The sequence below is a fragment of the Haliotis cracherodii genome, unplaced genomic scaffold (genome assembly GCF_022045235.1).
Source record: "Haliotis cracherodii isolate W230 unplaced genomic scaffold, xgHalCrac1.p SCAF_10, whole genome shotgun sequence".
Taxonomy (NCBI): domain Eukaryota; kingdom Metazoa; phylum Mollusca; class Gastropoda; order Lepetellida; family Haliotidae; genus Haliotis; species Haliotis cracherodii.
This window is the reverse complement of record NW_027266265.1, coordinates 59,107,305-59,133,011: the sequence shown is the minus strand read 5'-3', so window position 1 is coordinate 59,133,011 and position 25,707 is coordinate 59,107,305. Positions and strand designations below refer to the sequence as shown.

The 25,707-nt window shown below is 42.8% G+C and overlaps 2 protein-coding genes across 3 annotated transcripts in view; one reads left to right on the top strand and one right to left on the bottom strand.

Annotated features, from left to right (window-relative positions):
- Positions 1–20,587, top strand: part of LOC139454591 (sodium/hydrogen exchanger 8-like) — a 52,436-nt gene extending 31,849 nt beyond the window's left edge. Inside the window, exons 9-16 of one of the 2 annotated variants that reach the window (XM_071236402.1) lie at positions 276–381; positions 2,721–2,837; positions 9,411–9,493; positions 10,057–10,168; positions 11,258–11,400; positions 14,111–14,185; positions 15,344–15,487; positions 19,126–20,587. In XM_071236402.1, the coding sequence (XP_071092503.1) occupies positions 276–381; positions 2,721–2,837; positions 9,411–9,493; positions 10,057–10,168; positions 11,258–11,400; positions 14,111–14,185; positions 15,344–15,487; positions 19,126–19,257 (912 nt within the window). In that variant the 3' untranslated portion in view covers positions 19,258–20,587. The remainder of the gene's footprint in view (positions 1–275; positions 382–2,720; positions 2,838–9,410; positions 9,494–10,056; positions 10,169–11,257; positions 11,401–14,110; positions 14,186–15,343; positions 15,488–19,125) is intronic. The other variant, XM_071236403.1, reaches the window with a different exon arrangement.
- Positions 20,360–25,707, bottom strand: part of LOC139454590 (pre-mRNA-splicing factor ATP-dependent RNA helicase PRP16-like) — a 142,746-nt gene continuing 137,398 nt past the window's right edge. Inside the window, exons 24-26 of the mRNA XM_071236400.1 lie at positions 23,872–23,967; positions 21,195–21,313; positions 20,360–20,946 (exon numbers count right to left, since the gene is read on the bottom strand). Coding sequence (XP_071092501.1) covers positions 20,859–20,946; positions 21,195–21,313; positions 23,872–23,967 — 303 coding nt within the window. The 3' untranslated portion in view covers positions 20,360–20,858. The remainder of the gene's footprint in view (positions 20,947–21,194; positions 21,314–23,871; positions 23,968–25,707) is intronic.

Here is a 25,707-nt window from a genome sequence, read left to right as displayed (position 1 = left end):
GCTACTCATGTACAGCTACTTATGTACAGCTACTTATGTATAGCAACTTATGTACAGCTACATATGTACAGCTAGATATGTACAGCAACTTATGTACAGCTACTTATGTACAGCTACTTATGTACAGCTACGTATGTGTACTCACTCACTCACTCACTCATCGACCGACTCACTCACCCATCCACCCGCCCATCCACACACTCCTCCTTGTCAATGATTCAAGTGAGATTTGTACAGAATATGTGAGAGGTGTATTCTCCTTAATGTCTCTTCAGTTACTCAAGTTTGTTGATCTACACAAGACACCATCCCTGGAGTTTGGGATGATGTTTATTTTTTCCTATTTGCCGTACGGGTTGGCCGAGGGCATACATCTATCAGGTGAGCATCTTCTCTGTATGTCACTTACAGGAACTCATGAATACAGAAGATCATTAATACAGGAGATCATTAATACAGAAGATCATTAATACAGGAGATCATTAAAGCAGGAGATCATTAACATAGGAGATCATTAACACAGGAGATCATTAACACAGGAGATCCTTAAAATATGAGATCACTAACACAGGAGATCATTAACAAAGGAGATCATTAACATATGAGATCATTAACATATGAGATCATTAACACAGGAGATCATTTATACAGGAGATCATTAACACAGGAGATCGTTAATGCAGGAGATCATTGACACAGGAGATCATTAACACAGGAGATCATTAATGCAGGAGATCCCTTTACATATGAGATAGTTAACACAGTAGATCATTAACAAAGGAGATCATTAACATGTGAGATCAATTACATTGGAGATCATTAACACAGGAGATCATTAACACAGGAGATCATTAACACAGAACACAGGAGAACATTAACACAGGAGAACATTAACACTGGAGGTAATTAACACAGGAACTCATTAATACAGGAGATCATTAACACAGGAGATCATTAACATAGGAGATCATTAACATATGAGATCATTAACATTGGAGATCTTTAACACAAGAGATCATTAATACAGGAGATCATTAACACAGGAGATCATTAACACAGGAGATCATTAACACAGGAGATCATTTACATATGAGATCATTAACATTGGAGATCATTAACACAGGAGATCATTAATACAGGAGACATTTAACACAGGAGATCATTAATGCAGGAGATCCTTAACATATGAGATCATTAACATTGGAGATCTTTAACACAGGAGATCATTAATACAGGAGATCATTAACACAGGAGATCATTAACATAGGAGATCCTTAACATATGAGATCATTGACATTGGAGATCATTAACACAGGAGATCATTAATACAGGAGATCATTAATACAGGAGATCATTAACCCAGAAGATCATTAATACAGGAGATCATTAAGACAGAAGATCATTAACACAGGACATCATTAACACAGGAGATCATTAAAATGTGAGATCATTAACACAGGAGATAATAACATAGAAGATCCTTAACATATGAGATCATTAACACAGGAGATCATTAAAATGTGAGATCATTAATACAGGAGATCATTAACATTGGAGATCATTAACACAGGAGATCATATATACAGGAGATCATTAACACAGGAGATCATTAATACAGGAGATCATAAATACAGGAGATCATTAACACAGGAGATCATTAACGCAGGAGATCATTCTCACAAAAGATCATTAACACAGGAAATATTTAACACAGGAGATCGTTAATGCAGGAGATCATTAACACAGAAGATTATTAACACAGGAGATCATTAACACAGGAGATCATTAAAATATGAGATCATTAACACAGGAGATTATAAAAGAGAAGATCCTTAACAAATGAGATCATTAACATTGGAGATCATTAACACAGGAGATCATAAATACAGGAGATCAATAACACAGGAGATCATTAATACAGGAGATCATTAATACAGGAGATCATTAACACAGGAGATCATTAATGCAGGAGATCATTAAAATATGAGATCATTTACACAGGAGATTATAACATAAAAGATCCTTAACATATGAGATCACAAGAATCATGCCTAGAGTCCACACAGGAATCATGCATAGAGTCCACACAAGAATCCTGCATAGAGTCCACACAAGAATCATGCATCGAGTCCACACAAGAATCATGCATAGAGTCCACACAAGAATCATGCATAGAGTCCACACAAGAATCCTGCATAGAATCCACACAAGAATCATGCCTAGAGTCCGCGCAAGAATCATGCCTAGAGTCCACACAAGAATCATTCCTAGAGTTCACACAAGAATCCTGCATAGAGTCCACACAAGAATCATGCATAGAATCCACACAAGAATCATGCCAAGAGTTCACACAAGAATCATGCATAGAGTTCACACAAGAATCCTGCATAGAGTCCACACAAGAATCATGCCTAGAGTCCACACAAAAATCCTGCATAGAGTTGAGCTCTGTATGGCCTCCTTGCATTACAAGACACCACTGCCCAATGTGTTCACAGGTGATGGAGGTGATGGAGGAACATCGGGCACATCAAGCCATGGAGCACTGAAGATGCACAAACTATAAATTTCATGAACCAATTTGCAAGTGTGAATGTGATGACGTTTTGTTGTGTTTCAAAGTCGTTTCTTGTTCACCAGGATGTCCCATGTTTGAACAGCTTCCTCTTCACGTTTCAACTTCACATTATTCCTTCAGCTGCTGGTGTTTGATTATTCAGGTATCATGGCCATCTTGTTCTGTGGGATCGTCATGTCACACTACACCCACAACAACCTGTCAGCCGTCACTCAGATCACCGTGCAGCAGACCTTCCGCACCATCGCCTTCATAGCAGGTCAGTCTCTGTAGCAGGTCTTCCGCACCATCACCTTCATAGCAGGTCAGTCTCTGTAGCAGGCCTTCTGCACCATCACCTTCATAGCAGGTCAGTCTCAGTAGCAGACCTTCCGCACCATCACCTTCATAGCAGGTCAGTCTCAGTAGCAGACCTTCCGCACCATCGCCTTCATAGCAGGTGAGTCTCTGTAGCAGGTCTTCCGCACCATCGCCTTCATAGCAGGTGAGTCTCTGTAGCAGGCCTTCCGCACCATCGCCTTCATAGCAGGTGAGTCTCTGTAGCAGGCCTTCCGCACCATCGCCTTCATAGCAGGTGAGTCTCTGTAGCAGACCTTCCGCACCATCGCCTTCATAGCAGGTGAGTCTCTATAGCAGGCCTTCCGCACCATAGCCTTCATAGCAGGTCAGTCTCTGTAGCAGACCTTCCGCACCATCGCCTTCATAGCAGGTCAGTCTCTGTAGCAGGCCTTCCGCACCATAGCCTTCATAGCAGGTCAGTCTCTGTAGCAGACCTTCCGCACCATCGCCTTCATAGCAGGTCAGTCTCTGTAGCAGGCCTTCCACACCATCGCCTTCATAGCAGGTGTGTCTTCATAGCAGGTGTGTTTGTATAGCATGTGTGTCTTCATAGCAGGTCAGTCCCTGTAGCAGGTGTGTCCTTATAGTAGGTGTGTCTCTATGGCAGGTGTGTCTGCATAACAGATGTGTCTTTATAGCAGGTGTGTCTTCAAAACAGGTCAGTCTCTGTAGCAGGTGTGTCTGTATAGCAGGTGTGTCTTTATGGTAGGTGTGTCTGTATGGCAGGTGTGTCTGAATATAGCAGGTGTGTCTTCATAGCAGGTCACTCTCTGTAGCAGGTGTGTCTTCATAGCAGGTCAGTCTCTGTAGCAGGTATGTCTTCATAGCAGGTCAGTCTCTAGCAGGTGTGTCTTCATAGCAGGTCAGTATCTGTAGCAGGTGTGTCTTCATAGCAGGTCGGTCTCTGTAGCTGATGTGTCTTTATACCAGGTGTGTCTGTATGGCAGGTGTGTCTTCATAGCAGGTGTTCTTTATAGCAGGTGTTCTTTATAGCAGGTGTGTCTATAGCAGGTGTGTCTGTATGGCAAGTCTGTCTATATGGGAGGTGTGTCTTTATGACAGGTGTGTCTTTATAGCAGGTCAGTCTTTATAGGAGGTGTGTCTTTATAGCAGGTGTAGGGGCGGTCGGGTAGCCTAGTGGTTAAAGCGTTCGCTCGTCACGCTGAAGACCCGGGTTCGATTCCCGACATGGGTACAATGTGTGAAGCCCATTTCTGGTGTCCCCCGCCGTGATATTGCTGGAATATTGCTAAAAGCGGCGTAAAACCATACTCACTCACTCACTCACTTATAGCAGGTGTCTTTATAGTAGGTCAGTCTTTATAGTAGGTCAGTCTTTATAGCAGGTGTGTCTTTATAGCAGGTGTGTCTTTATAGCAGGTCAGTCTTTATAAGAGGTGTGTCTTTATAGTAGGTCAGTCTTTATAGCAGGTGTGTCTTTATAGCAGGTCAGTCTTTATAGCAGGTCAGTCTTTATAGCAGGTGTGTCTTTATGGCAGATGTGTCTTTATAGCAGGTGTGTCTTTTTAGCAGGTGTGTCTTTATAGTAGGTGTGTCTTTATAGCAGGTGTGCCTTATAGCAGATCAGTCTTTATAGCAGGTGTGTCTTTATAGCAGGTGTGTCTTTATAGCAGGTGTGTCTTTATAGTAGGTGCGTCTTTATGACAGGTGTGTCTTTATAGCAGGTCAGTCTTTATGGCAGGTGTGTCTTTATAGTAGGTCAGTCTTTAGAGCAGGTGTGTCTTTATAGCAGGTGTGTCTTTATAGCAGGTGTGCCTTATAGCAGGTCAGTCTTTATGGCAGGTGAGTCTTTATAGCAGGTGAGTCTTTATGGCAGGTGAGACTTTATAGTAGATGTGTCTTTATAGCAGGTGAGACTTTCTAGGAGTGTAGACTTTCTAGCAGGTGGGTCTTTATGTGGGAAGAAAACCACATTTACTTCACTGAAGGGATACTTAGTAATTTTTTTCTGCTCATAATAGTGTATTTTTTTCTCTCATACTTCTGAATACTCTTGAGGGGGATGCCCATTATACAAAAGATAAGAAACAAAGAAAAAAGTATTATTTATTGTATTTTAACCTGTTTATGTGAGAGTAGCAATGCTGTGGTGCATATCTAAAATGAAATACAAGATTAATCCATTAAATTGCATTCAGTACTCTCAGTGTACTTGTCAGTGTTACAGTACTCCTATGTGTGTAGGAGAGAGCATGTTCAAGGGGTGTTTATATTTAAGACCTGCATCCTATGGGTAAAACCGGGGGGCGTAATCCCAGAGGTTTTTATCCAAAGGATTATGGTTTAAAATATCAGAAAACATTAGATAGTGTTTTTTATAACTTAGAAACCAAAAAAAGAAATTTTAGACAACATTTATTAACATTTTTATGTTTCAAACATATTTTCTATGAACCTTAGGAAACGGACGTAAAGTATCTGTTGCTGGCATATGTTACTTGAAAAAGACATTCTTAAAAGCATTGTGATATTTCAGTGCCTGTGTAGACTAGTGGTATACTCACTGGGCTACAGACACGAAGGTTGCATGTAACACTCACTGGGCTACAGATACGAAGGTTGCGTCTTACACTCACTGGGCTACAGACACGAAGGTTGCATGTTACACTCACTGGGCTACAGATACAAAGGTTGCGTCTTACACTCACTGGGCTACAGACACGAAGGTTGCATGTTACACTCACTGGGCTACAGACACGAAGGTTGCATGTTACACTCACTGGGCTACAGACACGAACGTTGCATGTTACACTCACTGGGCTACAGACACGAACGTTGCATGTAACACTCACTGGGCTACAGACACGAAGGTTGTGTCTTACACTCACTGGGCTACAGACACGAAGGTTGCATGTTACACTCACTGGGCTACAGACACGAAGGTTGTGTCTTACACTCACTCGGCTACAGACACGAAGGTTGCATGTAACACTCACTGGGCTACAGACACGAAGGTTGTGTCTTACACTCACTGGGCTACAGACACGAAGGTTGCATGTTACACTCACTGGGCTACAGACACGAAGGTTGCATGTAACACTCACTGGGCTACAGACACGAAGGTTGCATGTTACACTCACTGGGCTACAGACACGAAGGTTGCATGTTACACTCACTGGGCTACAGACACGAAGGTTGCATGTAACACTCACTGGGCTACAGACACGAAGGTTGCATGTAACACTCACTGGGCTACAGACACGAAGGTTGCATGTTACACTCACTGGGCTACAGACACGAAGGTTGCATGTTACACTCACTGGGCTACAGACACGAAGGTTGTGTCTTACACTCACTGGGCTACAGACACAAAGGTTGCGTCTTACACTCACTGGGCTACAGACACGAAGGTTGCATGTTACACTCACTGGGCTACAGACACGAAGATTGCATGTTACACTCACTGGGCTACAGACATAAAGGTTGCATGTTACACTCACTGGGCTACAGACACGAAGGTTGCATGTAACACTCACTGGGCTACAGATACGAAGGTTGCGTCTTACACTCACTGGGCTACAGACACGAAGGTTGCATGTTACACTCACTGGGCTACAGACACGAAGGTTGCATGTTACACTCACTGGGCTACAGACACGAAGGTTGTGTCTTACACTCACTGGGCTACAGACACAAAGGTTGCGTCTTACACTCACTGGGCTACAGACACAAAGGCTGCATGTTACACTCACTGGGCTACAGACTGGGCTACAGACACGAAGGTTGCATGTTACACTCACTGGGCTACAGACATGAAGGTTGCATGTTACACTCACTGGGCTACAGACACAAAGGTTGCATGTTACACTCACTGGGCTACAGACACGAAGGTTGCATGTAACACTCACTGGGCTACAGACACAAAGGTTGCGTCTTACACTCACTGGGCTACAGACATGAAGGTTGCATGTTACACTCACTGGGCTACAGACATGAAGGTTGCATGTTACACTCACTGGGCTACAGACACGAAGGTTACATGTTACACTCACTGGGCTACAGACAAGAAGGTTGCATGTTACACTCACTGGGCTACAGACACGAAGGTTGCATGTTACACTCACTGAGCTACAGACAAGAAGGTTGCATGTTACGCTCACTGGGCTACAGACACGAAGGTTGCATGTAACACTCACTGGGCTACAGACACGAAGGTTGCGTGTTACACTCACTGGGCTACAGACACGAAGGTTGCATGTTACGCTCACTGGGCTACAGACACGAAGGTTGCATGTAACACTCACTGGGCTACAGACACGAAGGTTGCGTGTTACACTCACTGGGCTACAGACATGAAGGTTGCATGTTACGCTCACTGGGCTACAGACACGAAGGTTGCATGTAACACTCACTGGGCTACAGATACGAAGGTTGCATGTTACACTCACTGGGCTACAGACACGAAGGTTGCATGTTACACTCACTGGGCTACAGACACGAAGGTTGCATGTTACACTCACTGGGCTACAGACATGAAGGTTGCATGTTACACTCACTGGGCTACAGACACGAAGGTTGCATGTTACACTCACTGGGCTACAGACACGGACGTTGCATGTAACACTCACTGAGCTACAGAGACGAAGGTTGCATGTTACACTCACTGGGCTACAGACAAGAAGGTTGCATGTTACACTCACTGGGCTACAGACACGAAGGTTGCATGTTACACTCACTGGGCTACAGACACGAACGTTGCATGTTACACTCACTGGGCTACAGACAAGAAGGTTGCATGTTACACTCACTGGGCTACAGACACGAAGGTTGCATGTTACACTCACTGGGCTACAGACACGAACGTTGCATGTTACACTCACTGGGCTACAGACAAGAAGGTTGCATGTTACACTCACTGGGCTACAGACACGAACGTTGCATGTAACACTCACTGGGCTACAGATACGAAGGTTGCATGCAACATTTACTGGGCTACAGACACGAAGGTTGCATGTTACACTCACTGGGCTACAGACAAGAAGGTTGCATGTTACACTCACTGGGCTACAGACACGAAGGTTGCATGTAACACTCACTGGGCTACAGACACGAACGTTGCGTGTTACACTCACTGGGCTACAGACACGAAGGTTGCGTGTTACACTCACTGGGCTACAGATACGAAGGTTGCGTGTTACACTCACTGGGCTACAGACACAAAGGTTGCGTCTTACACTCACTGGGCTACAGATACGAAGGTTGCATGTTACACTCACTGGGCTACAGATACGAAGGTTGCATGTTACACTCACTGGGCTACAGACACGAAGGTTGCATGTAACACTCACTGGGCTACAGACATGAAGGTTGCATGTTACACTCACTGGGCTACAGACACAAAGATTGCATGTTACACTCACTGGGCTACAGACACGAAGGTTGTGTTTACACTCACTGGGCTACAGACACAAAGGTTGCATGTTACACTCACTGGGCTACAGACACGAAGGTTGCATGTAACACTGACTGGGCTACAGAGACGAAGGTTGCATGTTACACTCACTGGGCTACAGACATGAAGGTTGTGTGTTACACTCACTGAGCTACAGACACAAAGGTTGCATGTTACACTCACTGGCCATAGACACAAAGGTTGCATGTTACACTCACTGGGCTACAGACATGAAGGTTGCATGTTCGAGCCTCAGAATATATAGAAAACATTTGTCATTTGATTTTACATTCATCACATTGTGTTCAAATGCAAAATAAAATTCTAGCCAGAAACATTCATATGTTACTATCTAAACGGAAGTTGTATTAATCAAATATGCCTGGAATATCAAATAAAATCCCAGGGATATTACAACAACCCCGTTTATGAGATTTAATCCGACTGGAGAACAATAGGATGAGGGAGGAGTACATACTCCTGGGTTGCTATGACAACCATTTGGAAAACTAAGCATGACTGCCCCCCGCCCGTGGCTCCAGTGTTCCATCGCCGCAATTAGTCACAGTAACACGAGTCAGGATGAGGCAAGCTGTTCAGTCTATTCATGGATGACAAATAATCAGGTGATGATGTTGCTACATCCACATATCGGTAATTAGCATCTCATTTAATTAGGGCTAACACATCAGGAGACAATTCATTTACTCAGTCCAAGTGGAACATTGATACTTATTTCATATTTGTTATTTGTCAAAATAAGGGTAACTGTATTTGTCTGTCCAGGGTAAATAGAATGGCTGTCCTGGCTGCAGTCATCTCTGATAGAACCGCACCCAACACGGCTGTTAGCATCAGGAAACAACAGCCGGCCACTGCACAATGAAACTGTCAGTGTTTTGTATATGGATCTGTCATTTACTAATCGGGGATGTCGTTAGTGCAGGACATAGCAATACTGAGAGTTGTCAAGTGTGTGACTGTCTGTCATCATGTTAATATGCTCAAGTTTATATGTGTCATCTCTCTCAGGCAGCTGTCTGTGATGTAATGACTGAATACCTTTTTTTTCTTTTTCAGAGACGTGTGTCTTTGCATATCTTGGGTTAGCCATTTTTAGTTTTAAAGTCAACGTGAAGCCAGCCTTTGTGATATGGAGTATAGTAAGTACTTGAACTTCTCTTCTCCAAATCAGTTGATAAACTTAAATGTGAAGCCATTGTCCACTTTGTCTGTTCGTTTATTATTGATTAGTAAGAAGTGTCGGGGTACTGTCATGCATTGTTGTCGACAATTTGGACAAGTGCTGGCTATTCCTTCTCCCTCCCCTGGTGCCCTTCTACTCTACTCCCTGTCATACCAACTGTTGGGTTCTCAGAGAGCAACAACATATGCAGGAGTAGGGAGACGAACCTGCCACATGACAAGCCGTTTCTTCAAGACTGTCACATGTTACAATACAGCATGTGATTGTGCTCACCTGCAACTAATCACATTAAACAAACAGGCGTCTGTTGGCCTGTCATAATATTATGCACTAGTTTACAAGTACTGTATTTCAATAACAGATATTACACTAAGACTAACACAAGTGTCCCAGAGTTGCCTGCTCTTTTCTGACTGGTGCGGCCATTCCTTCTCCCTCCCTGAGCTTCCTTCTGCTTCAAAGTGATGATGACACCTGAAAGTTGATTCACACAATGGATGTTGTTTTTTCTTCCTTCAGGTGTTGATATTGGTTGGAAGAGCTTTCAATATTTTTCCGCTGTCTTTCCTCGTTAACTTCTTCCGTGAGCACAAGATCACACGCGGGATGCAGTTCATTATGTGGTTCAGTGGTAAGGAACGCCATCTAGTTGACTTGCAAATGCCTTTCTTTTAAATTTAAGGACATTAGAAAAATAGTTTTTTTAATAATCTGATATTCTGTGCCACTTACCTCATGCTGAATTAGTGAAGAATAAGAACATGGAGTTGTGATGGGAGACTGCTGTACCTGGTTCCTCATGATGTTCTCATTTGTTCTCATATGTTGAGTGTGAAACTAAGACACTGTGTCTGTCAAAGAGACTTCAGTCTGACGTAGTTGACTTGTCCTCCCATAACATGTTTTATCCACAAGAGCTAGTCAGATGTGTCTGGTACAAAATATAAAAACCCCACTGAGTAGCCACTGTTTTGTGAGGGAGACAGAGTAAAAGCTGTGTTCTTCGATGAATAGTGATGCATCGTGGTGTATGCCATGTATTGTAGGAATAGTGATGCATCGTGGTGTATGCCGTGTATTGTAGGAATAGTGATGCAATGTGGTGTATGCCGTGTATTGTAGGAATAGTGATGCATCGTGGTGTATGCCATGTATTGTAGGAATAGTGATGCATCGTGGTGTATGCCGTGTATTGTTGGAATAATGATGCATCGTGGTGTATGCTGTGTATTGTAGGAATAGTGATGCATCGTGGTTTGTGCCGTGTATTGTTGGAATAGTGATGCATTGTGGTGTATGCCATGTATTGTAGGAATAGTGATGCATCGTGGTGTATGCAGTGTATTGTAGGAATAGTGATGCATCCTGGTGTATGCCGTGTATTGTAGGAATAGTGATGCACCGTGGTGTATGCCGTGTATTGTAGGAATAAAGATGCATCGTGGTGTATGCCGTGTATTGTAGGAATAGTGATGCATTGTGGTGTATGCCGTATATTGTAGGAATAGTGATGCATCGTGGTGTATGCCGTATATTGTAGGAATAGTGATGCATCGTGGTGTATGCCGTAGATTGTAGGAATACTGATGCATCGTGGTGTATGCCGTATATTGTAGGAATAGTGATGCATCCTGGTGTATGCCATGTATTGTAGGAATAGTGATGCATCCTGGTGTATGCCATGTATTGTAGGAATAGTGATGCATCTTGATGTTCACAGGTCTGCGAGGTGCCATTGCCTTTGCCCTCAGCATCCATCTTGAGTTCGAGGATGAGAAGCGCTACGTCCTTGTGACCACGACCCTGATCATTGTGTTGTTTACAATCATGTTCCTAGGGGGCGCCACCATGCCGTTGATGAAGGTGAGTTTATCACCTGACTGCCGGATGAGTGACAAGGGAGGGTTGTGGTGTCAGTGTGTGTGAGACTGGAGTGTACTTGGACAAGTTGCTGGAAGGGATATCTTGGGTCTGTGTTGTAGTGTGATGAGCATTGGGTTTAGCAATGACAGGCATATTATGATGACTGGTGGGTTTAGAAGTGACAACCATGTTATGATGTGTTTTATGATGACTTGTGAGTTTACAAATGAGTTGTATTTGTTATATATGGGGGAATATAGCAAACAGCGTGTCTGTCCATCTGTTTCCCGGAGAAGAACTCCAAAACCATTTAATGTCTTGCTTAAATTTTCAAAATAGATAAGTCTTTGTTGGAACTGGTGCCTTTTGATGATTGGAATTTGTGTTCTTTTTATTTTGTTTTCATGATTTTTTCATGATGAAAACAAATGTTTTCTGTGCCTAGAGCAGAACTCCAAAACCGTTAATTACTTTTTGTTGAAACTTGCTATATAGATGAGTATGGTGGTGAACTGTTGCTATATAGATCAGTATGGTGGTGAACTGTTGCTATAAAGATCAGTATGGTGGTGAACTGTTGCTATATAGATCAGTATGGTGGTGAACTGTTGCTATATAGATCAGTATGGTGGTGAACTGGTGCTATACATAGATCAGTATGGTGGTGAACTGGTGCTATATAGATCAGTATGGTGGTGAACTGGTGCTATATAGATCAGTATGGTGGAGAACTGGTGCTATACAGATCAGTATGGTGGTGAACTGGTGCTATATAGATCAGTATGGTGGTGAACTGGTGCTATATAGATCAGTATGGTGGTGAACTGGTGCTATATAGATCAGTATGGTGGTGAACTGGTGCTATACAGATCAGTATGGTGGTGAACTGGTGCTATACAGATCAGTATGGTGGTGAACTGGTGCTATATAGATCAGTATGGTGGTGAACTGGTGCTATATAGATCAGTATGGTGGTGAACTGGTGCTATACAGATCAGTATGGTGGTGAACTGGTGCTATATAGATCAGTATGGTGGTGAACTGGTGCTATATAGATCAGTATGGTGGTGAACTGGTGCTATATAGATCAGTATGGTGGTGAACTGGTGCTATATAGATCAGTATGGTGGTGAACTGGTGCTATATAGATCAGTATGGTGGTGAACTGGTGCTATACAGATTAGTATGGTGGTGAACTGGTGCTACAAGATCAGTATGGTGGTGAACTGTTGCTATATAGATCAGTATGGTGGTGAACTGTTGCTATATATAGATCAGTATGGTGGTGAACTGGTGCTATATAGATCAGTATGGTGGTGAACTGGTGCTATATAGATCAGTATGGTGGTGAACTGGTGCTATATAGATCAGTATGGTGGTGAACTGGTGCCTTTTGATATTGGACAAAGTACTAAACAGCATTAATGAAGTTACACTGAAGGTGTCCAATGGCAATCAGCGAAACGTAGGGTACACAGCCAAACTCCATTTCTGAACTGCATCAGACCGGGGGTACTTCCTCCTCTGATGACTCTTGTTTTGTTTGGTATGTGCTGTTTTGACTCGTATGTTCTGTTTTGACTGGTATGTGTTGTATTGACTGGTATGTGCTGTTTTGACTGGTATGTTCTGTTTTGACTGGTATGTGTTGTATTGACTGGTATGTGCTGTTTTGACTGGTATGTGCTGTTTTGACTGGTATGTTCTGTTTTGACTGGTATGTGTTGTATTGACTGGTATGTTCTGTTTTGACTGGTATGTTCTGTTTTGACTGGTATGTGTTGTATTGACTGGTATGTGCTGTTTTGACTGGTATGTGTTGATTTGACTGGTATGTGTTGTTTTGACTGGTATGTGCTGTTTTGACTGGTATGTGTTGATTTGACTGGTATGTGTTGTGAGGACTGGTATGTGTTGTATTGACTGGTATGTGCTGTTTTGACTGGTATGTGTTGATTTGACTGGTATGTGTTGTTTTGACTGGTATGTGCTGTTTTGACTGGTATGTGTTGATTTGACTGGTATGTGTTGTGAGGACTGGTATGTGTTGTTTTGACTGGTATGTGCTGTTTTGACTGGTATGTGTTGATTTGACTGGTATGTGCTGTTTTGACTGGTATGTGTTGATTTGACTGGTATGTGTTGTTTTGACTGGTATGTGTTGTGAGGACTGGTATGTGCTGTTTTGACTGGTATGTGTTGATTTGACTGGTATGTGTTGTTTTGACTGGTATGTGTTGATTTGACTGGTATGTGTTGTGAGGACTGGTATGTGTTGTTTTGACTGGTATGTGTTGATTTGACTGGTATGTGTTGTGAGGACTGGTATGTGTTGTGAGGACTGGTATGTGTTGATTTGACTGGTATGTGTTGTGAGGACTGGTATGTGTTGTATTGACTGGTATGTGTTGATTTGACTGGTATGTGTTGTTTTGACTGGTATGTGTTGTGAAGACTGGTATGTGTTGTGAAGACTGGTATGTGTTGATTTAAGTGGTATGTGTTGTTTTGACTGGCATGACTGTGAGGACTGGTATGTAATGAGAGGACTGGTATGTGCTGTGAGGACTGGTATGTACTGTGAGGACTGGTATGTGCTGTGAGGACTGGTATGTACTGTGAGGAATGGTATGTACTGTGAGGACTGGTATGTGTTGTGAGGAGGTGAGGTTTCTTATTATCAGAACTGGTATTGGTCTAATTTTTGCAGCTACTAAAGGCAGAAAAGAGAGTGAAAAAGAAGCGTTCAAATAGAGAAGTGTCCCTGAGCAAGACGAAGGAGATGGTGAGTATATAACATGTCTGTCTCTCCTGTATATAACATGTCTGTCCCTCCTATGTTTGTCTGTCATGTATATATAACAAATGTTTCTTCGGTATATAACCTGTATATTACCTTCTGTCTTTCCTGTATATAACATGTCTGTCTCTCCTGTATATAACATGTCTGTCTCTCCTGTCTGTTTGTCTGTCATGTGTATATAACAAATCTGTCTCTTCGGTATATAACATGTCTGCCTCTCCTGTATATAACATATCTGTCTCTCCTGTGTATAGCATGTCTGTCTCTCCTGCATGTTTGTCTGTCATGTGTATATAACAAATGTCTCTTCGGTATATAACATGTCTATCTCTCCTGTATATAACATGTCTGTCTCTCCTGTATATAACATATCTGTCTCTCCTGTATATAACATATCTGTCTCTCCGGTATATAACATATCTGTCTCTCCTGTATATAACATGTCTGTCTCTCGTGTATATAACATTTCTGTCTCTCCAGTATATAACATGTCTGTCTCTCCTGTATATAACATGTCGGTCTCTCCTGTATGTTTGTCTGTCATGTATATATAACAAATGTCTCTTCGGTATATAACATGTCTCTCTCTCCTGTATATAACATGTCTGTCTCTCCTGTATATAACATATCTGTCTCTCCTGTGTATAGCATGTCTGTCTCTCCTGCATGTTTGTCTGTCATGTGTATATAACAAATCTGTCTCTTCGGTATATAACATGTCTGTCTCTCCTGTATATAACATGTCTGTCTCTCCTGTATATAACATGTCTGTCTCTCCTGTGTATAGCATGTCTGTCTCTCCTGCATGTTTGTCTGTCATGTGTATATAACAATTGTGTCTCTTCGGTATATAACATGTCTGTCTCTCCTGTATATAACATGTCTGTCTCTCCTGTGTATAGCATGTCTGTCTCTCCTGCATGTTTGTCTGTCATGTATATATAACAAATGTGTCTCTTCGGTATATAACATGTCTGTCTCTCCTGTATATAGCATGTCTGTCTCTCCTGCATGTTTGTCTGTCATGTATATATAACAAATGTGTCTCTTCGGTATGTAACCTGTATATTACCTTCTGTCTCTCCTGCTTATAACATGTCTCTTCAGTATATAAGCTGTATATAACATGTCTCTCCCTAGGGCGACACGGTGGACTCTGAGCACCTGTCAGAGCTGACAGAGGAGGAGTATGAAATCAACTATGTCAAGCCACATCTGAAAGGCTTCATGAAACTGGACGTGAAGTATCTCATTCCATTCTTTACAAGACGATTCACGAAACAGGTACGTGGCTGACCATGTGACTGTATGGCTAGATAGTTGACCATGTCACATTGGACTGTATGGCAAGATAGCTGACCATGTGACTGTATGGCTAGATAGTTGACCTACATGTCACTGTGACTGTATGGCTAGATAGTTGACCATGGGACTGTATGGCTAGATAGTTGACCATGTCACTGTGACTGTATGGCAAGATAGCTGACCATGTGACTGTATTGCTAGATAGTTGACCTACATGTCACTGTGACTGTATGGCTAGATAGTTGACCATGGGACTGTATGGCTAGATAGTTGACCTCCATGTTACTGTATGACTAGATAGTTGACCATGTGACTGTATGGCTAGATAGCTGACCATGTGACTGTATGGCTAGATAGTTGACCTACATGTCACTGTGACTGTATGGCTAGATAGTTGACCATGGGACTGTATGGCTAGATAGTTGACCATGTCACTGTGACTGTATGGCTAGATAGTTGACCGCCATGTCACTATGACTGTATGGCTAGATAGTTGACTGTATGGCTAGATAGTTGACCATGTTACTGTGACTATGGCTAGATAGCTGACCATGGGACTGTATGGCTAGATAGTTGACCTCCATGTCACTATGACTGTATGGCTAGATAGTTGACCTCCATGTTACTGTGACTGTATGACTAGATAGTTGACCATGTGACTGTATGGCTAGATAGCTGACCATGTGACTGTATGGCTAGATAGTTGACCTACATGTCACTGTGACTGTATGGCTAGATAGTTGACCATGGGACTGTATGGCTAGATAGTTGACCATGTCACTGTGACTGTATGGCTAGATAGTTGACCTCCATGTCACTATGACTGTATGGCTAGATAGTTGACTGTATGGCTAGATAGTTGACCATGTGACTGTATGGCTAGATAGTTGACCATGTCACTGTGACTGTATGGCTAGATAGTTGACCTCCATGTCACTATGACTGTATGGCTAGATAGTTGACTGTATGGCTAGATAGTTGACCATGTTACTGTGACTATGGCTAGATAGCCGACCATGGGACTGTATGGCTAGATAGTTGACCTCCATGTCACTATGACTGTATGGCTAGATAGTTGACCTCCATGTTACTGTGACTGTATGGCCAGATAGTTGACCATGTGACTGTATGGCAAGATAGCTGACCATGTGACTGTATAGCCAGATAGTTGACCTACATGTCACTGTGACTGTATGGCTAGATAGTTTACCATGGGACTGTATGGCTAGATAGTTGACCTCCATGTTACTGTGACTGTATGGCTAGATAGTTGACCATGTGACTGTATGGCTAGATAGCTGACCATGTGACTGTATGGCTAGATAGTTGACCTACATGTCACTGTGACTGTATGGCTAGATAGTTGACCATGGGACTGTATGGCTAGATAGTTGACCTCCATGTTTCTGTGACTGTATGGCTAGATAGTTGACCATGTCACTGTGGCTGTATGGCTAGATAGTTGACCTCCATGTCACTGTGACTGTATGGCTAGATAGTTGACTGTATAGCTAGATAGTTGACGATGTCACTGTGACTGTATGGCTAGATAGCTGACCATGGGACTATATGGCTAGATAGTTGACCTCCATGTCACTGTGACTGTATGGCTAGATAGTTGACCTCCATGTTACTGTGACTGTATGGCTAGATAGTTGACCTCCATGTCACTGTGACTATGGCTAGACAGTTGACTGTATGGCTAGATAGTTGACCATGTGACTGTATGGCTATATATTTCACCTCCATGTCACTGTGACTGTATGGCTAGATAGCTGACCATGTGACTGTATGGCTATATATTTCACCTCCATGTCACTGTGACTGTTTGGCTAGATAGCTGACCATGTGACTATGGCTAGATAATTGACCACCATGTCACTGTTTGGCTAGATAGTTGACCCCCATGTCGCTGTGACTGTTTGGCTAGATAGTGGCTAGATAGTTGACCTCCATGTCACTGTTTGATCCACTGATACAGTGTGCATGTTTTCTCCATGTTTGATACAATGTCCATGTTTGATCCAATGATACAATGTGTGTCTGATCTACTGATACAGTGTGTATGTGTGATCCACTGATACAGTGTGTATGTGTGATCCACTGATACAGTGTGTATGTCTGATCCACTGATACAGTGTGTATGTCTGATCCACTGATACAGTGTGTATGTGTGATCCACTGATACAGTGTGTATGTGTGATCCACTGATACAGTGTGTATGTCTGATCCACTGATACAGTGTGTATGTCTGATCCACTGGTACAGTGTGTATGTCTGATCCACTGATACAGTGTGTATGTCTGATCCACTGATACAGTGTGTATGTCTGATCCACTGATACAGTGTGTATGTGTGATCCACTGATACAGTGTGTATGTGTGATCCACTGATACAGTGTGTATGTGTGATCCACTGATACAGTGTGTATGTGTGATCCACTGATACAGTGTGTATGTCTGATCCACTGGTACAGTGTGTATGTGTGATCCACTGATACAGTGTGTATGTCTGATCCACTGATACAGTGTGTATGTCTGATCCACTGATACAGTGTGTATGTGTGATCCACTGATACAGTGTGTATGTCTGATCCAGTGGTACAGTGTGTATGTCTGATCCACTGGTACAGTGTGTATATGTGATCTACTGATACAGTGTGTATGTCTGATCCACTGATACAGTGTGTATGTCTGATCCACTGATACAGTGTGTATGTGTGATCCACTGATACAGTGTGTATGTCTGATCCACTGATACAGTGTGTATGTCTGATCCACTGATACAGTGTGTATGTGTGATCCACTGATACAGTGTGTATGTCTGATCCAGTGGTACAGTGTGTATGTCTGATCCACTGATACAGTGTGTATGTCTGATCCACTGGTACAGTGTGTATGTGTGATCCACTGATACAGTGTTTATGTCTGATCCACTGATACAGTGTGTATGTCTGATCCACTGGTACAGTGTGTATGTGTGATCAACTGGTACAGTGTGTATGTGTGATCAACTGGTACAGTGTGTATGTCTGATCCACTGGTACAGTGTGTATGTCTGATCCACTGGTACAGTGTGTATGTCTGATGCACTGATACAGTGTGTATGTGTGATCCACTGATACAGTGTGTATGTGTGATCCACTGGTACAGTGTGTATGTGTGATCCAGTGGTACAGTGTGTATGTCTGATCCAGTGGTACAGTGTGTATGTCTGATCCACTGATACAGTGTGTATGTGTGATCCACTGATACAGTGTGTATGTGTGATCCACTGATACAGTGTGTATGTGTGATCCACTGATACAGTGTCCATGTCTGATCCACTGATACAGTGTGTATGTGTGATCCAATGATACAGTGTGTATGTCTGATCCACTGATACAGTGTGTATGTGTGATCCACTGATACAGTGTGTATGTGTGATCCACTGATACAGTGTGTATGTGTGATCCACTGATACAGTGTCCATGTCTGATCCACTGATACAGTGTGTATGTGTGATCCAATGATACAGTGTGTATGTCTGATCCACTGATACAGTGTGTATGTGTGATCCACTGATACAGTGTGTATGTGTGATCCACTGATACAGTGTGTATGTGTATCTACTTGCAGGAGGTCCGGGAAGGACAGAACCGGATGAAGACGCTGACCAATCAGTGGTACCAGGATGTCCGGGCTGCACCATCCGACTCCGAGTCCGAGGAAGAGGAGGATGTGGAACAAACCAAACTAATGACCAACTGACCTCGGAAACTTGGGACCAGTCAGTCATTGGACCACGAGAATAGTATTTTCAGTGAAACTGACTGATGGAAATGTCCTGTTGTGTTGTGGGACTACGTAGAGCGGGGCTCCTGAACGAGTTCCCCAGGGGTAGACTGGTAGAGGGAGCAATGGCTGCTTCAGTATGGAACATCATATCAAGGGTTTCTCTTTGCCTTACAATGCATTTCACATGTGATAAACACTGGGTCAGATTGACTTGTGTATTTCTAATTCATCATGGATGTGTACTTTGTGATTCTATTGCTCCTTATGTTTATATGTTTATGTTGTGATATACCACATATCATGATGTGCACTGAACGTGTTCCATATCTTCCCTCCACTCGCTGGTCAGGCAACAAGCTGAGTTTGTACCATTCTTGTATGGATGTGCCCACCAAGACATCCACATCTATACACATCATTGGGGCAGAAAAGGAGTCAAGTAACCATTCTATTTACTGGCTGTGACTGTATGATGTAATTCAAGCTTGACAAGACCTGGAATTCAGACATTTAACATGAAACAGCCTTGAACACATTGTACATGCAAGTTCTGGTCAGTAATTGTGCGATCTGTTGAGGGATGGGGCAACTGCATAATGTATTGATCTCATATTAGAATTAAAAGCAATTCACTACACTGCACATTGTCTAGCATAAAGCCATATAGACTGACAAAGTCATGTGTACAACTTGCCATCACTCCATGGGGATTCCAGGCTAGTCTAGATCCCCGATCTTGTTGTAAATGGTGACGGCACGCCAGAAACCTATGACTATGGGTTCGAATCCCTGTTTGCCCTGATAATGTTTCTAGGTTTGTCAGCACCATACCCATGCTTGTGGGTTTCACCGAAGTGGTAAAAGTCTGAGACCTGCATCACTTCGGGCTTTCCTCCCACATTAAAAGCGTTCAATGCGCTAAACCCAACTCACTCTGCATGAATGTGCATATATATATATCTATATCTATCTATTTGTTGTGTTTCTCTTGTTTTCTGAGGGTTATTGTCATTGTTAAGTTAACCAGGCCCAGTGGTGGGTACATAACAACGCCACGCACATATTTGATTTCCTTTAATGACCTGTACACTGCTTCATTCCAGCTGTTCATGTGATACATGACGACATAATTAGCATCATCATCATCATCATCATTTTGTACAAATGTTCATCAGTCATCATCAGAGACAGAGTCAGACACCTCCTATTTGTCCATGTCTGTGTGAGATGTATTCTGTGTCACACAATGTCCCCATCATGATGGTATGTATTAAAGTTTTTGCATTTAGGTAAATGCAGGAAAGTGTTTGTCTGTGTTTTCAATCACCTCAACAAACTTGACCGGGGAGTATATTGTGTTGGGTGTCTCTATGCACATTCCACACCTAGGTCACATGACGGCATTCATCGTGGTGGACATTCTACACCAAAATCATTTGGGAATATTGGAGTTGTCTCCCATTGACTATGATCTGCGACAAAGAAATCATTCAATACATGATTTCAAGAAAATCAGGAAGAGTTGTTATCCCTTCTTCACAGACCAATACTCTGCTGTACATGAGCTTCTTCACTCACAGGCCAAACTTGGCCGGGGTTCTCCGAGGCGTGGCGGTGTAGGGCGAACTTTCATCTTTCCGTCCTGGTGTCGCGATTGATGGCCTAGGAGAAAAATATATCATGAGTTTGTGAAACATAGAGCCATTTTGTAACATCATAACAGGTGTGTAGGAGGGGCGGTTCAGACTGATACAGGTGTGTAGGAGAGACGGTTCAGACTGATACAGGTGTGTAGGAGAGACGGTTCAGACTGATACAGGTGTGTAGGAGAGACGGTTCAGACTGATACAGGTGTGTAGGAGGAACGGTTCAGACTGATACAGGTGTGTAGGAGAGACGGCAATACTCACTTCCTCACTGAAGCTGCCGACTGGTCCTGCTGCTCCTTTCTGGCCTTGATAAGTTCCTCCGCTCGTTTCATCTCCTCCTCCATTGCAACCAATTCCTCCTCCGCCAGTTTCTTTCTCTCCTGGAACAAGGTGAAGGTCATGAATAGTTTGCCTGCTGCAGGTTGTGGGTACAATGTAAACTGTGTGTTGACTGTAGTGCGTGTTGACTGTAGTGCATGTTGACTGTTGTGTGTGTTGACTGTCGTGCGTGTTGACTGTTGTGTGTGTTGACTGTAGTGCGTGTTGACTGTAGTGCGTGTTGACTGTAGTGCGTGTTGACTGTTGACTGTAGTGCGTGTTGACTGTTGTGCGTGTAGACTGTAGTGCGTGTTGACTGTAGTGCGTGTTGACTGTAGTCCGTGTTGACTGTTGTGTGTGTAGACTGTAGTGTGTTTTGACTCGTGTGTGTAGAGTGTAGTGCATGTTGACTGTTGTGTGTGTAGACTAGTGTGTGTAGACTGTTGTGTGTGTAGTGTAGTGTGTGTAGACTGTTGTGTGAGTAGACGTGTGTGTAGAGTGTAGTGCATGTTGACTGTTGTGTGTGTAGACTAGTGTGTGTAGACTGTAGTGCATGTTGACTGTAGTGTGTTTTGACTGTAGTGTGTGTTGACTGTAGTCCGTGTTGACTGTAGCGTGTGTAGACTGTAGTGCCTGTTGACTGTAGGGCATGTTGACTGTTGTGTGTGTAGACTGTAGTTTTCCGTGTTGACTGTTGTGTGTGTAGACTGTAGTGCATATTGACTGTTGTGTGTGTAGACTGTAGTGCGTGTAGACTGTAGTGCATGTAGACTGTAGTGAGTGTTGACTGTAGTGTGTTGACTGTTGTGTGTGTAGACTGTAGTTTTCCGTGTTGACTGTTGTGTGTGTAGACTGTAGTGCGTGTAGACTGTAGTGCATGTAGACTGTAGTGCATGTTGACTGTTGTGTGTGTTGACTGTTGTGTGTGTTGACTGTTGTGTGTGTAGACTGTAGTGTGTGTAGACTGTAGTGCATGTTGACTGTTGTGTGTGTAGACTGTAGTGCGTGTAGACTGTAGTGCATGTAGACTGTAGTGAGTGTTGACTGTAGTGTGTTGACTGTAGTGTGTTGACTGTTGTGTGTGTAGACTGTTGTGTGTATAGACTGTAGTGTGTGTTAACTGTAGTGTGTGTTGACAGTAGTGCGTGTTGACTGTTGTGTGTGCAGACTGTAGTGCGTGTTGACTGTTGTGTGTGTTGACTGTAGTGTGTATCGACTGTAGTGCATGTTGACTGTTGTGTGTGTAGACTGTAGTGTGTGTAGACTGTAGTGTTATTGACTGCAGTGTGTGTTGACTGTTGTGTGTGCAGACTGTAGTGTGTGTTGACTGTAGTTAGTTTTAGACTGTTGTGTGTGTTGACTGTAGTGTGTATCGACTCTAGTGTGTATTGACTGTAGTGCATGTTGACTGTTGTGTTAGTAGACTAGTGTGTGTTGACTGTAGTTAGTTTTAGAATGTAGTGTGTGTTGACAGTAGTGCGTGTTGACTGTTGTGTGTGCAGACTGTTGTGTGTGCTGACTGTAGTGTGTATCGACTCTAGTGTGTATTGACTGTAGTGCATGTTGACTGTTGTGTGTGTTGACTTTAGTGTGTATCGACTCTAGTGTGTATTGACTGTAGTGCATGTTGACTGTTGTGTGTGTTGACTGTAGTGTGTATCGACTCTAGTGTGTATTGACTGTAGTGCATGTTGACTGTTGTGTGTGTTGACTGTAGTGTGTATCGACTCTAGTGTGTATTGACTAGTGCATGTTGACTGTTGTGTGTGTTGACTGTAGTGTGTATCGACTCTAGTGTGTATTGACTAGTGCGTGTTGACTGTTGTGTGTGTTGACTGTAGTTAGTTTTAGACGTGTGTGTTGACTGTAGTGTGTATCGACTCTAGTGTGTATTGACTGTAGTGCATGTTGACTGTTGTGTTAGTAGACTAGTGTGTGTTGACTGTAGTAAGTTTTAGACTGTGGTGTGTGTTGACTGTAGTGCATGTTGACTGTAGTGCGTGTTGACTGTAGTTAGTTTTAGACTTTGTTTTGTTCTAAGTCTGAGCTCGAGGCCCTGAGAGTAAAGCCTTTGCCTTAGCATGTTAATATGATCAGTGGAGCACTGGTTGCCAAGTTGTCTAAAGCATCACACTTCACTGTACACCTTTGCAACACTAATCCCAGTTAGTTCCAATTGTGTTAGCACCCTAGCAGTGCTTGTGGATTTCACCAAAGTGCTAAACATCTAAGGATGTCTAGAGACACCGGGCCACAGGTGGCTGTGCAGAGTTATGTCCCTTGGGCAAGCCAGAAACCTGTCATCGTGGGTTCGAATCCCGGTTCATCACGTTTATGTTTCAAGGTTTGTCAGCACCATACTCATGCGCGTGGGTGTCACCGAAGTGGTAAACGTCTGACACCTGCATCACTTCCGCCTTTCCTCCCACATTAAGCTGACATGCGTTAAACCCAAGTCACTCACACACACAGGATAGCAACTGAAGACTTCTATTGTAGCATAATATGACATGCTTGTAATGGTACCAATGAGCTATTATCTGAACACAAATATAAATATATATGATCTGTGAGTGGGAAAAGTATTAATCCTGAAACATGACAATACTAGGAGACTCACCTGTCTTGTTTTGGAGGCGTCCTTGATGCTGTAGAACATTGGTCCAAGCTCTGCCAGCCACTCTCCATCCACTGACGTCACACACTGCATGTACTCCTACAAACAACAGCGGGTGTCATTAGCCTTATCTCACACAACAAGTGTCGTGAGCCTTATCCTACACAACAAGCCTATCTTACACAACAGAAGGTGTCGAGTAGTATAGGTAATGATGGTTCTGGCTCACTTCCACTGGAGCTGGATTCATATACCTATACTGCTACTACAGGGGGAATTTTTTAAGCCAAAATGACTATGCGATTCAACGATAGTCATAAGATTAAGTTTAATTGACCACCACCTGGAGTCTATGATATAAATTTTTATAGGTAATGATGGTTCTGGCTCACTTCCACTGGAGCTGGATTCATATACCTATACTGCTACTACAGGTAGCATTTTTTATGCCAAAATGATTATGCGATTTAACGATAGTCATGAGTTGTATTAAACGAAACATCAATATTAATTAATAATGAATAAAATTTACTATAGCCCACGAGGATATTGGAAAGGTGTAGGAGCAATAAAAAAATTAGCCACCGCGGCTAAGGTATCTAAAGATGTAGCCAAGGATTGGTTAAAGAAACAAGCGTTGTGGCAAATATATTTACCGGCACCGCGTTATATACCGAGGAAGAAGTTTGATATTTCTACGACGAATGAAGTTCATCAGGCTGACCTCTTGTTTCTTCCCCACGATAAGGTAAAACGCAAAACGTATAAATACGCTTTAACAGTAGTGGATGTGGCTAGTCGATACAACGAGGCTGAGCCATTAACCTCGAAAGATTCAACAGAAGTAGCTAATGCACTGAGTCGCATATATAAACGCGGACCGCTAAAATGGCCTAAGCTATTTCAAGTAGATCCCGGTCGAGAGTTTATGGGATCGGTAACTAAACTTTTAACAAAGAACGATGTCAAAATCGTCCGTGGTGAAAGAGAGGCCCACCGCAGTCAAGCTATCGTCGAAAGATTTAACAGGACATTAGCGGAACGTTTGTTTGGCTATCAGTATGGGATCGAAATGAAATCCGAGCGATTGAGATCAACCGAATGGGTGACACGATTATCAGCCGTTTTATCAGCGTTAAATAATGAAGTAACGAGATTAATAGGGAAGAAACCATCCGATGCGATTAAAATGAAATCCGTGACTTCCGAATCTTCAGCACCGAGGAGAGGCAAAGAACAAAAACTTCCGGATAGAGTAAGGGTAAGATATCTATACCAGCCCGGTGAACTCGAAGGAGGCCTACATCGCGCAACCGATCCCATATGGTCCCTTAAGACGTATAACATTAGTCGATTGGTTACGAAAGAAGGAGAGCCTATTCTTTATTATCTTCAAGATGGACCGGGTAGGGCATTTGTACGAGAAGAGTTGTTCATAGTTCCCGACGGGACGGTATTACCACCATAACCATAAGCATAGGTAGTTACACCATCATTATCAATCCATCTCTTTGTATCTAAGGGGGATAATGATGTCTTGTTCATTCATAATCCATATATCCTATGATCGTAACTTCTTAAAGAGTTCATCTCGTGTTTGAACGTTCTACCGTTGAATAATGATTCTTTATACTGTTCGTGTTTGATATGCTTTTTTACAACATACTTCTTAACACCCTTGGCTTTTCTTATCTCTCCATTATCGGACTTTTTTATAGAATACATCTTAGGTCTTAATCCCACATACTCCGCTATAGGAGTCCCAGCACATTCATCCTTCATCTTACCTAACACCTTTTTATTTACAACGCTGTGCAGTGGATTATCTTTTGGGTAATC